Below are 15,688 nucleotides of genomic sequence, written 5' to 3' on the forward strand. Positions count from 1 at the left end.
TTTCAAGGGGTCATGTGGGAGAAATTCAAAAATGATTGAAGGTCGGGAAAATCTATTATATGATGCTGATTGAAAACATTTCATTGAACCTCTTGGCAGGGGGCCGTATATCTGCTGTATGTGAAGGCATGGGGCAAAAAGGACTTTAAAATGGTGGAAGCAGAAAACTCAAAGGGTCAAAGGAGTAAGCAGTTATGAAGCCCAGAACATTTTTATTTAATCTACGGACCATGCTCCTGGTAAAGGCTGGACGACAGCATCACACAAAGGAAAATCTATCACTCGCTCTCAGGGATTTGATTCTCACAGTTATGGAGGTTCAAGAAGGTCCAACTGATGTCAGCTATCAGAGGTAAGACTCAACATTTATGCCATTATATAGGATGTGAGGGGTTATTACACCACTCACATCCCAGTGTTGTGTTTTGTGCCCTGTAATGCTGCAGTACTGCTGGGTTATCCCAAGACTCAAGCTACTGATCGTGTAATAATAAGTGAGAAGAGAATCAATATGATGCATAATGATCTGAAATGCAGGTGGAAAACTTTACTGCTTTAATGCACCTCTGATTTTTAATAACTGGTCATGAAATGGTAATTTTTTTCAAATGGGATACCAAGAACAGTCATTTGGAGAAACAGCTGCACATTTTATTATTCAATATCCCTGGGATACCAACTGTAATTACTGAATTCATTTAAGTGCACACTGAGCCATAAATGTGAAGTACTTGGTGATAAAGCTCGCTGCCTCAGGCACTCTGAATGTTTTCCTGAGTTTTTAAAGGCCATTCATAAATCATTATTTCTAATGTGGAATTTCAGCTCTATTCTCACTTTATCGAACACACCCCTGTGTGCGATAAAGTGCTGTGTACTGTGTACTGACACGTGTGTACTGTAGCTTCAAATGCTTAAATTAACCAGGATGGCTAAGCTGTGGATCTAAGGAAGAAAATATAGTCGATGGCCTCGTGTCATAACGTCTACTTTGGGAAGAGCACGTGCAGCCACACCATTAAAGGTCCACCCTATAATGGCCAAACTTTTTAAGATGTGTTGCTGCCATTAATTTCAAAATAAATGAGCATTTTTCTTAAAATGATACATTTCCCCAGTGTAAACATTTGATATGAGTAAAATAAGGGTTTATGAGATCAGCCAATCATTGCACCCCCCCCCCCCCCCCAAAAAAAAAAAAAAGATACTAAACAAAAAAAACTGCTTCATTTGTTAGCTGGTACCTAGTCTTAATACTCCAACCACCTTTAAACACCATTAAAATTTTATTGAAAGGAAAGGTAGACATATACATGCGTGACTTTTAATCAATAACTAACACAATGAGAGACCTGCTAGTTAACCAGGGTGAATGCCAGTTTTTGCCCAATGAGCGCCAGGATAGGCTCCAGACACCCAGACGACCCTAAACTAGTTAAACAATTAACATAATGGATGGATAATTGTTGACTCGACTAGTGATGATGGTAGAATTTGTTAGTGATGTATTGGGTAACAACACATAAAACTAATATCTTTAAAGAACAAGCAAACAACACCAGGTCAAAATTCAAATATTAGCCAACAAATCACAAACATGACGTCTGTTTCACATTGTAAAGTATGTCATGAAGCAGGTACTGCATATGAGTGGTGTGCTAACATATTACGGCACAACTTTGCTTTGAGCAAAAGCAAAGTTAGCAGGCTAATAATGCTAACACGTTTAGCAAATTTCCATTTTTATGTTGATCATTTTGGGGTCTTTTTTTAAATTCCAGGAATGACTTTAGTTTTTGCGGGTACCTTGGTGCATCTGTTATAAAAAAGAAAGTTTTAAAAAAAAAAAACTATGAGGGAGTAATCCAGCCGACAGCTGCTAAATAAAGATCAGGAAGCAATTTAACAAGTACATGCCCGTCAACAGCGTGTCAGTAGAGATATTTATCTATTTAAGGTACATACCATTTTGCCATATCTGCTATTAGCGAGTCTGTGGTGACATGGAGGGGATGGTCAGAGAAGAAACAGACATGAAAATGTCATCCTTTTAATTTATTATTTATCCCATTCATTTTCATAATGGCTTACAATGTAGGTTAGAGGCTGATCACTGACCTGATCAAACAACTAAACTGGATCTGCAAGTTAGTGTGCATTTTTTTTTTCTGCAGGATTTTTATTTGCATATAGCAGAGAGTAAATTATATGCAAAAGCCCTCAAAGAAAACAACATTCATTCTAAACATTCACTCACCTGTCATGATTTTAGATCTGGCTTACGTGTGATGTAATTCTAAAGATACAAGTCAAGTTCAAAACTGTACAAACTGTGCTCTGACTTGCTGTCAGAGGCATTGTTTTGTTGCTTCAGCTCTAGAAAACATGATATTGCAACTGAGAACACTCGAGCACCGGAGCAATTATTTTCCAGAAGACATTGAGACTTTGAAGAGCCCCCCGGAATCTGTTCCCACATTACTCCCTCCTCAAGATCTTCATCTTTGGCAGAAAAGGCCTTGGGCACTATCTTCACTCTGCAGAGGCCTTGCATTGTAACACAAGAGTTTATTCAGTCTGTAACTAATCCTCAGTCTTTCTCTGTCACTCGGCCTCACCCTCTCACTGAGGACAGGGTTTGTTCAAGGTATAGCTACGAGCTAAGGCTGCTGTTGTTCCTGGTTCATTGGGAGGATAGGATAGGAATCTACCTGTATTGACATACCTTTACTCCCTCTCTCACATTCTTCGGTAAATATCTACCTCAGTTTCTTTTCAAGCTTAACAGCTGATTTTTAAACACTAGTTCCTAAAAATATCAGGGATCTTAAAATGTACGTGGGAGCTGCCTGATGGTCCTAAGATCAGTTTGACTTCAGATTCTGCAGACTGTAAGAAACAACTGGTGGATATGTCCACGAGGTATGACATTTACTGTTACTGGTTACATGAGAAACTAACATTTCCAGAATGACTGCTTCTGTTCACTAGAGTAGTCATTGGTGCTTTGATTGCTGCATCTGGCGCGTTTGTGTTCTTGCAGGCTTCAAATGCACAAACGGTGTTGCCTGCATTCACCCGTGCACATGTTTGTTTGAACACTCAATAGTTAAATGAAAACAGATCATAGTGAAGGCAGCCTTTGCCATGGGCAAGCTCAGAAAGCAGGGCAAGATGCCCGCTCTGTGCTGTGAGCGGTGCTGTATTTTATGTCCCGTACAGACAGCCAAACATTCAGAAAGGCAGAGAAAAGACTGATGGAAGGAGGAAGAGAGGGCTGCCAGCTGCCAGTGACTGCACCAAGTAGATCTTTTGAAACCTGTTCCAGCAGGTTTTTCTTTCTTATTGCTGGGCTAGCTTGGACGAGTGCCACACACACACACTCACACTCAAAACATGAGGATGATATTCCGAGCTGCCAAAATCTGAAACCAACCCATCAACCATTTCCATACACATTTAAACAGTCAATCTAATCGAAGTACCTCACTATCAGGTATAAGGAAGTGGGAGGTGCACAGGTCCACAGGAGAAATAGACTTAAGCTGTCAACAGAGGTTAGAGGGCTGAGTGAGAGAACCTGACTGGGACAAGAAAGACAAGAAAGAGAGCAGCCACTGAATCCAAAAACTGGGTGAGTTAATTTACTAGATGTTGTATCATTGTAGGATCTTTACCTTACAATATAAAGCGCCTTGAGGAGAGTGTTCTTGTGATTTGGCGCTATGTAAATAAAGGTGAAATGAATAGTTGTGGTAAATTTTTGTAAGCTTTCTTTGATATTTTCTGACATTGTTATTTTTATGCTTACCATGAGTGGGTTAGTTTATTATCCTTCTATTAATGGCAAAGTTGCAGCACTGCAGTATTGCTACTGGCATGGGTGCAGGAGAGGAATCCTCATTAACCTCTGAACTTTGAGTGGCAACGTTCTCATGCCAACACAACTGTCATCGGTATCATCCAGGCCATTAACAGATCTGCCTGCTCTTTTTTTTCCAATAACAACAGACTTCGAAGTGAATTACCCACCTTCACAATCGTGTGCGTAAGACTTAGCTTGTGGGGAGAAACAGCAATAATTTAGCTTTGCTTATTCTGACAGTTGACTGCTGACATATGCATCAAGCTTCCTCATGTTTTGTAGAAAATGTTGGCGTAAGGAGGCATCTATTCCAAACAAATCGCATGATAGCAAGTAGTTAAAAAGAACCCCTATACATTATGTAATCCTCACAACATCACCCAGAGAGAATTTTTCAGCCTGCAGCAAGAAAAGCATTCATGAGAAAATGAACACATTTTACTTGATATCTTATCGTTAGTGACAGCCACCAGATCTGTTTCCATTAGAACAACTAATGACATGTGATCTAATGAGGGATCATATACCGTATCCTGGAATTAAGGGTTTAAAGTAGTTGACTAAAATGAAAACAGTAAATAGTCCAGCTGGATGTGGTTGTCTTGGAACCTTAATTTGCACACCCCCATGAAATGCAAATACAAATGACACATTATGCAGCAGTCAAATCCCACATGAATTCAGGCCAGATACTACTGATTCAATACAACAACCATAAACGTACCACCCACTTCCTGCTCACCAGACCACAAACTTTGAAATCATCCGGTCTGTGAAGACATAAGTGAAAAGCAACTCAGCTAGACAGACAATTGGTATCTTGTCTTCAGCTTACCTGTCATTTAGCTGTTTGCGGTTACTGGCACTGCCTCAGATCATGAGATTTGCATATTAGGATTTCATAATGGGCCGAGAAATATGTGAAGAGTGGGGTGGGAGTTCTTGAAACGCTGAATCACTGAGACTGAGTTTACAGGGAATAATTATTCAACTTGACACAAATGAAAATTTATCTGCCTTCTACTAACACATAAAAATAAATACTACTGACCTACATACTACATCTTCCACATTAATTTCTGGGCGTGTCCTGTATGATCTTGTGAAACTGGCAGCGGACCCTTTGGATCCTGTGGGTTGAGGGGTGGCACCTGCAGTCCTTGTTGTCTACATCATTGGTTATGTGTCAAAGAAGCATCCATATGGATCCCAAAACCTAAGGTTTCCCATCATAGGGTTTTATTGTTAATACAACTGACCATGTTTTAAATGTGATAGCTGGCCGGTGTAAGTGATTTAAAATGAGTCCATCATCTTCTGAAATTCTTGCCCATTCTTTGCAAAACAGCTCCAGCTCAGTCAGATTAGATGGACAGCGTTTGTGAACAGCAGTTTTCAGATCTTGCCACAGATTCTCGATTGGATTTAGATCTGGACTTTGACTGGGCCTTTCTAACACATGGATATGGCTTTATGTTTAGGGTTGTTGTCCTGCTGGAAGGTGAACCTCCGCCCCAGTCTCAAGTCTTTTGCAGACTCCAAGAGGTTTTCTTCCAAGATTGCCCTGTATTTGGCTCCATCCATCTTCCCATCAACTCTGACCAGCTTCCCTGTCCCTGCTGAAGAGAAGCCCCCCCAGAGCATGATGCTGCCACCACCATACTTGACAGTGGGGATGGTGTGTTCAGAGTGATGTGCAGTGTTAGTTTTCCGCCACACATAGCGTTTTGCATTTTGGCCAAAAAGTTCCATTTTGGTCTCATCTGACGAGAGCACCTTCTTCCACATGTTTGCTGTGTCCCCCACATGGCTTGTGGCAAACTGCAAACGGGACTTCTTATGGTTTTCTGTTAACAATGGCTTTCTTCTTGCCACTCTTCCATAAAGGCCAACTTTGTGCATTGCACGACTAATAGTTGTCCTAAGGACAGATTCCCCCACCTGAGCTGTAGATCTCTGCAGCTCGTCCAGAGTCACCGTGGGCCTCTTGGCTGCATTTCTGATCGGCGCTCTCCTTGTTCGGCCTGTGAGTTTAGGTGGATGGCCTTGTCTTGGTAGGTTTACAGTTGCGCCAGACTCCTTCCATTTCTGAATGATCGCTTGAACAGTGCTCTGTGGGATGTTCAAGGCTTGGGAAATCTTTTTGTAGCCTAAGCCTGCTTTAAATTTCTCAATAACTTTATTCCTGACATGTCTGGTGTGTTCGTTGGACTTCATGGTATTGTTGCTCCCAATATTCTCTTAGACAACCTCTGAGGCCATCACAGAGCAGCTGTATTTGTACTAACATTAGATTACACACAGGTGCACTCTATTTAGTCATTAGCACTCATCAGGCAATGTCTATGGGCAACTGACTGCACTCAGACCAAAGGGGGCTGAATAATTACGCACACCCCACTTTTCAGTTATTTATTTATAAAAAAAATGTTTGGAATCATGTCTGATTTTTGTTCCACTCCTCACGTGTACACCACTTTGTATTGGTCTTTCACGTGGAATTCCAATAAAATTGATTCATGTTTGTGGCTGTAATGTGACAAAATGTGGGAAAGTTCAAGGGGGCCAAATACTTTTGCAAGCCACTGTACCTGGAAATGTGCCGTGGGCACATTCATACATTTGAATCAGCTGCAGCGTCTTGTCCACAGCTTGTCAGCTTTCACATGTGATTTATTTATTGTTCATTCCACTGACAGCCATCGGTGTTGTTTCTGTGACACAATCATTAGAGAAGAATTTGCATATCAGTAGCTCAATTTGTCACATAGGGCAGGGCAGAATCTGACATGTGACTGTTGAAGGTTCTTTAAGTCAAAATGTTTTCATTAGCATTGCATAAAGGTAAGGTAAGGTAAAGTTTATTTATTAAGCACTTTTCATAGACAGGTAGTCACAAAGCGCTGCACACAGAGATTAAAATAAACAGTACAATAAATAGCAAAATGCACAATATAGAGTTTAAATGTAAATTAAAAAATATAAAAATATGAAAAGCATTGGTCAACAGAAAGCTTGTTTAAACAGTAAAGTTTTTAACTGTTTTTTAAAGGATTCAACAGAGTCAACCAAATGTAGTTGTAGAGGTAGACTGCTCCACAGCCTTGGTGCCACAGACTGAAAGGCTCTGTCCCCTTTCATCTTCAGACGTGTTCTGGGAGTAACCAACAAACTCTGACTCTGTGAGCGGAGACGGCGAGCAGTAGTGTATTTTGTGAGAAGCTTGGATAAATAATCTGGGGCTTGGCCATTTAGTGCTCTGTACGTTAAAACAATAATTTTAAAACGAATTCTAAAATCTATTGGGAGCCAATGTAAAGAACATAAAATAGGAGTGATGTGAGCTCGCTTGCTAGAGCGAGTTAGTAGTCTGGCTGCTGCGTTTTGTATAGCTTGGAGGCGAGAAAGAGATGATTTATCCAAGCTGGTAAACAGGGAATTACAATAATCTAAACGCGATGACACAAATGCATCGACAATTTTTTCCAGTTCAGCTAAGGAGACCATATGTCGCAGTTTAGAAATATTCCTTAAATGAAAGAAACATGAACGAGACAAATGATTTTACGTGTGAGTCAAGGCCCAAAGAAGAGTCAAATATTACTCCAAGATTTCGAATATTTGGCTTAGCAGAAGAACAGAAAGGGGCAAGAACCTGACTGATTTTAGAATATAGATCAGGAGGAGCTATGATCATGGTCTCTGTCTTGTTCATGTTTAAAACAAGGTAATTGTTAGAAAGCCAATCAGATATTTGAGTTAAAGCCTGGACTAGGGTGGACAGCCTATCCAGCTGAGGAGGCTTAAAGGACATATACAGCTGAATGTCATCGACATAGAAATGACAAGACAGGTCACTAAAAGACTGAATAATGCCAGCTAAAGGAAGCATATAAAAAGAAAATAATAAAGGACCCAATACTGAACCCTGTGGAACCCCGCAGGTTAGGGCGGCAGTGTTAGAGGAGAACCTATCAGTCCTAACAGAAAAGGTCCTGTCTGATAAGTAGGAAGAAAACCAGTCTAAGGCGGTGACAGATATACCAGCCAGAACCTTCAGCCTGTTGAGTAGGATTTTGTGGTCGATGGTATCGAAGGCTGCGCTAAGATCTAGCAAAATGATCATGGAACAATTTCCTGCGTCAGATGCCATTAGTAGATCATTATAGACCCTTAAGAGAGCGGTCTCCATAGAGTGCTGCTTTTGAAAGCCAGACCGAAAAGGGTCAAAAATCTGCAATCGGCATAGTAAGGACCTGAACTGATTTTCTACAATTTTTTCTAGTAATTTACTTATAAATGGCAATTAAACTACTAGGGGAGGTAGGATCTAGATTCTGTTTTTTTTAACAGAGGGGTTACCTCAGCATGTTTAAAATAGGCCTTGCCTCAGTGAATTGTTGATGATGGATAGTAGTGTGGGACCAATGCTGGTGAGAGTCCCAGACAGGACAGAGGGAGGTAATATATCTAAGGAGCATGATGAGGATTTCATTTTACCTATTACTGCAATTAAGTCATTGAGTGTGATTGGAGAAAAATAAGTAAATGACCCGGGACAACAAGGGGCATCTTCATAGGGGGAGGCACTTGAGGAGATTTTGGATCTCAAGTCCATCACCTTATTTACAAAGTAATTGAGGAAAGTGCTACAATCTTCGTCAGAAAGTAACACAGCATGCTGAGTTGGAGGAGAAACAATACTGTTGATAGTATCAAATAGAATTAATAGAATAAAATGGTCACTTTCATTCTTATTGTTTTACAGTACATTAAAAATAATTGCAATTGCAAGAGTCATATAATGATAAAGAATAGATGTTAAATGCTCATAAAATTTCATCATCTTTGTCTAGTTCCACTGAAGCACATACAAATCGAACTACCTGACTGAATTTATCAAATATAACAAAATAATAGCACAACAAAACCCATTTTAATATTCACATTAAAAAGTACACAAATTGAATTTTTTCATGCATAACATCCACCATCCTACATCGACTGCTGCTTGCAGAGGTCAAAAGGTATATTACGCAATATTTTCTATATCATGATTAAAACTTATGTGTAGATGCAACCACAGAAATTGTGACACTTTGTGGTAAAATCTACACCTATAAAAAAAACCCATAATAATTTCCAATAATTTAAAACAAGATTATTTAGCTTGAATAATTTACATAACAAATAACCCCGAACTGAAGATCAAAGGGTTGTAGCATTCACTCTTAGCACAAAACTCTAAACTTGTGTTTAACTTGGACTATTCTGCCTCTATGTATTAAACATAAGAAGCCAAGTGGTCATAATCTGACAATAAATGACACAAACAATCTCAGTAGTTAAAAGCCTGGTTTACAGTTAAATGCTAGTTAAGAGAGTGCAGGCTAACTGTGTAAAATCCAGGAAAGTGTCAAAAATGGAAATGCATACATGCAATACATTATTTGTTCCTTGTCATGTAGAGTATTACAAGTATCACATGCTCTGTTAAGTTTAAAGAATTATTTTCTAAAATAAAATAGAAAACTCACTAGATTGCTGATTGTTAAAAGGGAATGTGAGTTGGAACGTTTTAGAAAGCATAAGAAATAGAAAGGAATAGAATAAAATAGCAGACATGAGAGTCATGAAGCTCCTTGAAACTATTAGCGCACAATTTTATCCTGACTTGCTGATGAATCCTCACAGCTGACCTATTTACAGATTTAATACTTACACAAGATTAGTCACTTAAATTTCTGTCTCTTGTGCATTAATAGTCATCCAAAAGTACCATAAAAAACATGGACAAAATAAAAAATCCTTTTAATATATGAGAAAGATTTTTAAGACTCAACAGGTATGTGTTTTTTCATTTTTGGTAAATTTCACATCAAAGTCCTAGTAGTGTCATGGCATTAAAGTGTAGGAGCCTCTCAATTGCCCTAATACATGTTTACTTTCATGTTTAAATAAAATGGAAATCATGAACACTGATCTTTGTAACATTACAAAATGTTTTTTGTTTTCTTTGTGCAAAATGAGCAAAGAGATAGAGGAACAACCTCTCTTTTTAAGATAGATGCAGTTTTTAAAAACTACACAACTTTTAGGTATTGATTTATGGAAACACAGATAAGCACACATACACACACATTATGGCCACCGCTACAGCTCCTTCTTCTCTTACTAAAAGTGCATCCGTTCTGGCTGGTGACAGTGTCTGTCAAGCAGATGAGAGGATTTGTTGCCACAGTGATGAAAACGTCAATCTCTCAGCTTTCACCTCGACACTTTAGCCTTCTTTGATGTGAACAGAAAGAGCTACGATTGCTACTTCTCTCTTTTCCACACACAAACTTTCTAAGAGAGGCACTTTGTCCGCCTCAGCATTACTTTACTTTACGTGACCCAGCGCCACGGTTTGTTGGCAGTTTTAATGAGCTTGGTTTATGTGGAGGCTGAGGTTACCTTTACTGGAACCTGGGCCACGTGTCTCACACCTCTGATGGGATCACATAACACTTTCAGATAACCCTCCTGACCCACATACGTCCACCAGCACTTTGGAGTTTTAATGCTCTGGTGGTGAAAATGAACTCAGCTGTTCCCACGCCTGCATTCGTGCTGTCAGATTTACAGTAGAGAAATGACTCACACGATATTATCACAAAGGATTAGTGAACAGAAGTGCTTTCCCCAAACATGTCAGAGTTGATTCCTCTTATGTGGCAACAGCAATAAGAATCAGATTTCACCACCGTCCACTTGAGTTTTCTTGTCATGTTTTACTCCAGAAGGAAGGGAATTGTGTTGGTCGCTAGCAGAGACTTGAGTGAGTGCAGTAAGCAGCCGCTTAGCTTAGCATGATACTGGACACAGGTAAAACACAAAACCCAATGTAAAACAACAACTTCCAATTACAGTCCTGTGCAAAAGTCTTGAGCCACCCCCTCATTTCTTTAAGCCAGATTTCTTTTAGTAGTAGTTGAACAATTGTTTTTATCTTTGGACATTGGCTGCTTTTTCACTTAATTTAGCCCTGTCCTTGTACCTGGTCATTTTCAGAGGAATGTTTAGTTTGTTTGTTAAGCCATTAAACAACGTGAATCAAAACATAACAATTGTGTCAAAACATAACAGACAACTTAGCAAAGAACTGATTTTAAATCGCATGTTTAGGCAATTTGTTACTTACAACCTGTTGTTCCAAGCAGTTGATTGTTGTCATTTTCAATCTTTAGTTTTATCTATGAGAAATGCAAAATATAATACAGTTTGACAGACATGAAATGTTATTTTGGCACCAACAAGGTGGATCCAAAAGAGTTATTACAGTAGCTGAAAACTTGGCATTTCTCAGTATAGTGTTCAGTGTGTCTTTAAAAGACTTAGGAAACCTGATCGGTAGGGGGGGAAAAGGAGAATTCACAGACCTAGAAAACTCTATAGCAGATGAACAGTATCAGTATCATGTCATTTAAATGTATGAAAATTTACCAACTACCTCAGACATGTAGTTGGCTCTTCAGTTCTGCTTACTCGAGTGTCATTGGAAATGTTCTCAGTGAAAGGATGGCTGTCGAGAAACAATTCTTAAAAGATGGGAAACAGGGAGAAGAATGGAAAAAGCTGGTCACCTGGACTGAAAATCAGTGGCAACAGATATTATTAATTGATGTACACAAATCCATTATGAATGTCAAAAGAGAGGTACACGGTGAGTATCTGTAGAAGTCCAGTCCTTGAGAGCTACTGTCCTGCAGCGTTTAGATGCATCCTTGTTCCAACACATCGGAATCAAATTAATGGCTTGTTACCAATCCTTTGCCAAACTTGATGGCAAGTTGAAGAGGTAATTCAGCTATTTAATTCAGCTGTGTTGGAGTAGGGATGCATCTAAAAGCTGCAGGACAGTTGGGGTGTCCAAATTCATAGGCTGCATCCTCCTGAGGACCCGGCCTTCGTGGTCTATGTTGGGCAGATAGACCGGAAGTGAGCAGCTGTGAAATTGGATGGTGTAGCCTTCAGTTTTGCGTCACCAGCTGTCTCGGTGGTGTTTAATAAATTCAGCCGTCTGCTCCTTGCTATATAAAATATAACAGGACACTGGCATAAATTCTTGATCATCTCACACTTTTGTTTAATCAGTTTTCTTTTTGACGTTTATTCAGCTGTGTGAAAACTATAACTTTAATCTCAGCCAAACCGATTTACTCACGAACTAATAAAACACTGAAAAAAAAACAAAGAAAACCATTAAATTAATTTGGACAGCATTTGTCGCGTTGCTGTGACGTAATCGGCCTACAAACGCGGCCTCAGGAGGGTGCAGCCAATTTGGACACCCCCTGTATCTTGAGGACTGGAGTTGGAGACCCCTGGTCTACAGCCATCTTTAAAACACAGTGGAACACTATGAGCCTTGGATTGGCCTTCCCAAAGATCAAAATTATCGACAGTGTGGACTAATCTTGACAGAGAACAGGACAAAATGCAGCCAAGATCCAAAGAAGAGCTTTAAATGTCTTAAAGACTAATTGAAGAAATTACAAGAAAGCTTGGCTAAGGCTGCATTAAAGATGCTTTTGCGTATATATTTTTTTATGTTTCAGTAAATCACTGCATCAATTTCCTATTTTCCTAGCAAAATATAAACAAATGTGAGCTTTAACTGCTCAGCTTTTGCCAATTTTGTCACATCCTAGCAAGCAGTGCAGTCTTTAAGCTGTGCACTGCTAGCTTAAACTAATCTAAGCTAAACAGCTGCCAGATACAACATCATTATATTTAGCATACAAAAATGACACCAGAGTCAGTCTCGTTGTCTTATTTTGGTCAAGCAGCATTTACGTTTTTACTAAATTACTTTCACAGCTTTTTTAACGTTCAATTTCACTAAAGCCCCTGACGACAACCCAAACGTTTCTCATTTAGCTTTTTTTCACAATGTCTTCACAGCAGCAGGTTTTGGTGCAGGATGTCACAGTCACTGACATTTTCCCCGAGCAGCAAATCTCATCATCAAACATCACCCCCTCAGGTGAGTCTACACACCTGTGAACCCTTTGGAGCCTCACACCAACAGATGGTAGAAACAGAGGCAGCCGCCTCTGGCATTGCTATTTTAACCCAAAATGACCTTCTTTTTTTTTTTTTAATGTAACACTGCAAATAAACCAGTTCTGAATCTGCTTTGAGTCACATCTAGCTGCTGTCTGCATTTCTGTGTAGTGTTTCTGAATTAAACTGAGTGTGTTTTTCAAAAATAACAAGAACAAAGTATATGAGGGCATATAGGGGGGATTGTACAGCTACCCACTTGCAGACAGATACAACTTATGCCACTTTAATGCTTATTAAATAGAACTTAAACTACTGCCTGGGTGCTGTCAGGATAAATAAACCCGGCTTAAATCCTTCAAAAAGACTTCTGACACATTTTATTTTGTGGCCACACTCTAAATAACAATAAAATAATTAAGAATAGTAATAAATAAAAAGATGACACACTTCTCTGTTTACCTTAGGGGAGTCCCAGGAAAAACTGTTATTTGAATTCTTTGTTTAAAATTAAAGTGGAGAGATGGGTGCCACCTGTTTTGCAGCAGTTAGCATATTTGTATTTCCAAGTAAATCCAGCCTGTGTCAAATCACTGTGATGATGGTTTTCACACCACAGACCAAAGAAGGCAGCTGCTTCACCCAGGAAAAGAGCAACACCTTGAGCCTGAGAACTGCAGCAGTGAGCAGGAGGCACAGCGCTGATGGAATGATCAGTTCACGGTCGGGGCGAGGGGATGTGGACGCTGACCGTTTCCACCCGTATCAGCGACAGTTCAGTGACGGAGCAGTGACAGAGTGCCTACAACAGTGCTCTTCTTCCTTTAGCAGTCTGCATGAGGTGTGCAGTCCTGGCAGTCATTCGCACAGCAGCAATATGCCACCATCCTGGGACCAGTACAATGGCAGCATTCAGGTTTCTATCCTCATGATACTCTCATTTTATCCTTCCATATTAATAAAGTTTTGTACAGCCAAAAGCAGCTTGATTGATTTGACACAGGAAGATAGACAGGCAAAAAAAAAAAAAAGATCCACCACATCACAGCAAAAAACACTGTCTTGAAAGCTTCTCCAAACATTTTTCCTTCATTTACTTATATTTGCAGAACTCATATCCAGAGCTACCAGGCATACATGTGGATCCTCCCTGTTTTCTATCTCAGAGCTATCCATCCTACAGCTCAGCAAGTCCTCAACAACAGGTGAGTGTCCTGCTTCAGGCACTCAGAAATGCTTTAGAGGACATGACGTTTAGTAGACGAGTAATATCTAATATTTGCATTTATGATATGGTGTGCACATTGGACTATAACACATGTAATGGGGTGTATCTTATTAGTGGTCAGGTCATGATTTCTTCTCTGTTCTCAAAAGGTCTCTTCTAGACTGTATCCTAACAAGGTCCAGTCCAGCACCTCAAAATATAGTCTATCCAGCCAGTCACACCAGGACGACACCACACAGTCCATCTTTCCTAAGCCCATTTACTCATACAGGTAGCTCTGAAGCTAAATCTTTTGTCTACCTTTTTTTTTACTTACTAATATTTAATACTGTGCGTGCTATCACAAGCAGGGTAGCTTTTTAAAAATATATAATTATAAATAAAATTTTCTTTATTGTGGCAGCATTTTGATTTTCATGGCTCTGAAGAACAGCAAAACAGGAAGTCTCCCAGTCAGCGAGATCTACAGCTTCATGACTGAACACTTCCCATATTTCAAGGTACCACAACGTTATTATTAAATACTTTACTTAAGCATGTTGGCTCACTGAGACCAAGGTTTCTTTTCAAGAGACATTTGTGTGCTAAAGACATTTTCGTTTTAAGGGTAAACATACAGACACGTGATATAGAAACAAAGCATGTGACATAGTCACTATGACCCAGTGCTTTGAGTTTATTTTGGACTTTTGATCCACTTTCTTGGATTTAAGTTTTAGCTTGGTATTAGTTAGTCCTGAGTTTTGTATTTTCTAGAGCATCATAGTTTATTATTTCTAGTTCGTGATTCTTGTTTTGTTACATTAGCTCCCTTTCGTGACCAGTCTGTTTCTAGTCTCGTCTCTGTGTCTTGTCATCAAGATCTCCTGTTGTAGTCTGTCTAGTCTCTGTGGTTTGTCTCCTCAGTCAGTCATATTTCCATGTTTGTTTATTTCCAGTCCCTGTGTCAAATTCATGTGTCTCAATTTTGGTCTCAGTGTTTGTTACTTCCTGTTTTATTTTGATAATCCCTTATTCCTATATGCATTGCATTCAGTTTTGCTTCTTCTGTGTCCTTACTCCAGATTAGTCGCTGCTATGTTCACAGCTGTCTTCTTGTGTCTGTCCCAGTCTTCCCTTACTCTTTGTTGTGTTCTTGAGTATACAAGTGTCTCTTGACACTGAACTGACATGTGGGACTTCATTGTAATGGGCTTCCTAAATGTTATTCTGTGTGTTAAATCGAAGTGGAACCATGAGTGTACACTCAAAAAAATCTTTATGCCCAAAATGCTGATTAACAAAGTGACTTGGTTTTTCTTTTTTTTTGCAAATTTAAAGTGTAAAAGATTCAATATAATAGATTACCATTAAAACTTGATTGATATGTGTGCAGTTTATACCAAGCATATTTTCCTTAGTGATTAATTAATCAATAGTAGTTTAAATAAATAAACCTTTCAGTACTTCAGAAACGTTTTTAAGGGCAATTTTGTAACAGCTGTTCCAGGATAAAGGACAGAAAAATACAATTGTTAACAAACGTAACAGAAAATAGTTGTAAGACA

General features: G+C 39.3%; 1 protein-coding gene across 2 annotated transcripts in view; it reads left to right on the plus strand.

Annotated features, from left to right (window-relative positions):
• foxn1 (forkhead box N1) overlaps nucleotides 1-15,688 on the plus strand; it is a 23,685-nt gene continuing 7,997 nt past the window's right edge. Inside the window, exons 1-6 of one of the 2 annotated variants that reach the window (XM_085183970.1) lie at nucleotides 1-352; nucleotides 12,812-12,893; nucleotides 13,533-13,829; nucleotides 14,023-14,118; nucleotides 14,291-14,412; nucleotides 14,545-14,641. In XM_085183970.1, the coding sequence (XP_085040096.1) occupies nucleotides 195-352; nucleotides 12,812-12,893; nucleotides 13,533-13,829; nucleotides 14,023-14,118; nucleotides 14,291-14,412; nucleotides 14,545-14,641 (852 nt within the window). In that variant the 5' untranslated portion in view covers nucleotides 1-194. The other variant, XM_085183969.1, reaches the window with a different exon arrangement.

This window comes from Neolamprologus multifasciatus, chromosome 14, assembly GCF_963576455.1.
Source record: "Neolamprologus multifasciatus chromosome 14, fNeoMul1.2, whole genome shotgun sequence".
Classification (NCBI taxonomy): domain Eukaryota; kingdom Metazoa; phylum Chordata; class Actinopteri; order Cichliformes; family Cichlidae; genus Neolamprologus; species Neolamprologus multifasciatus.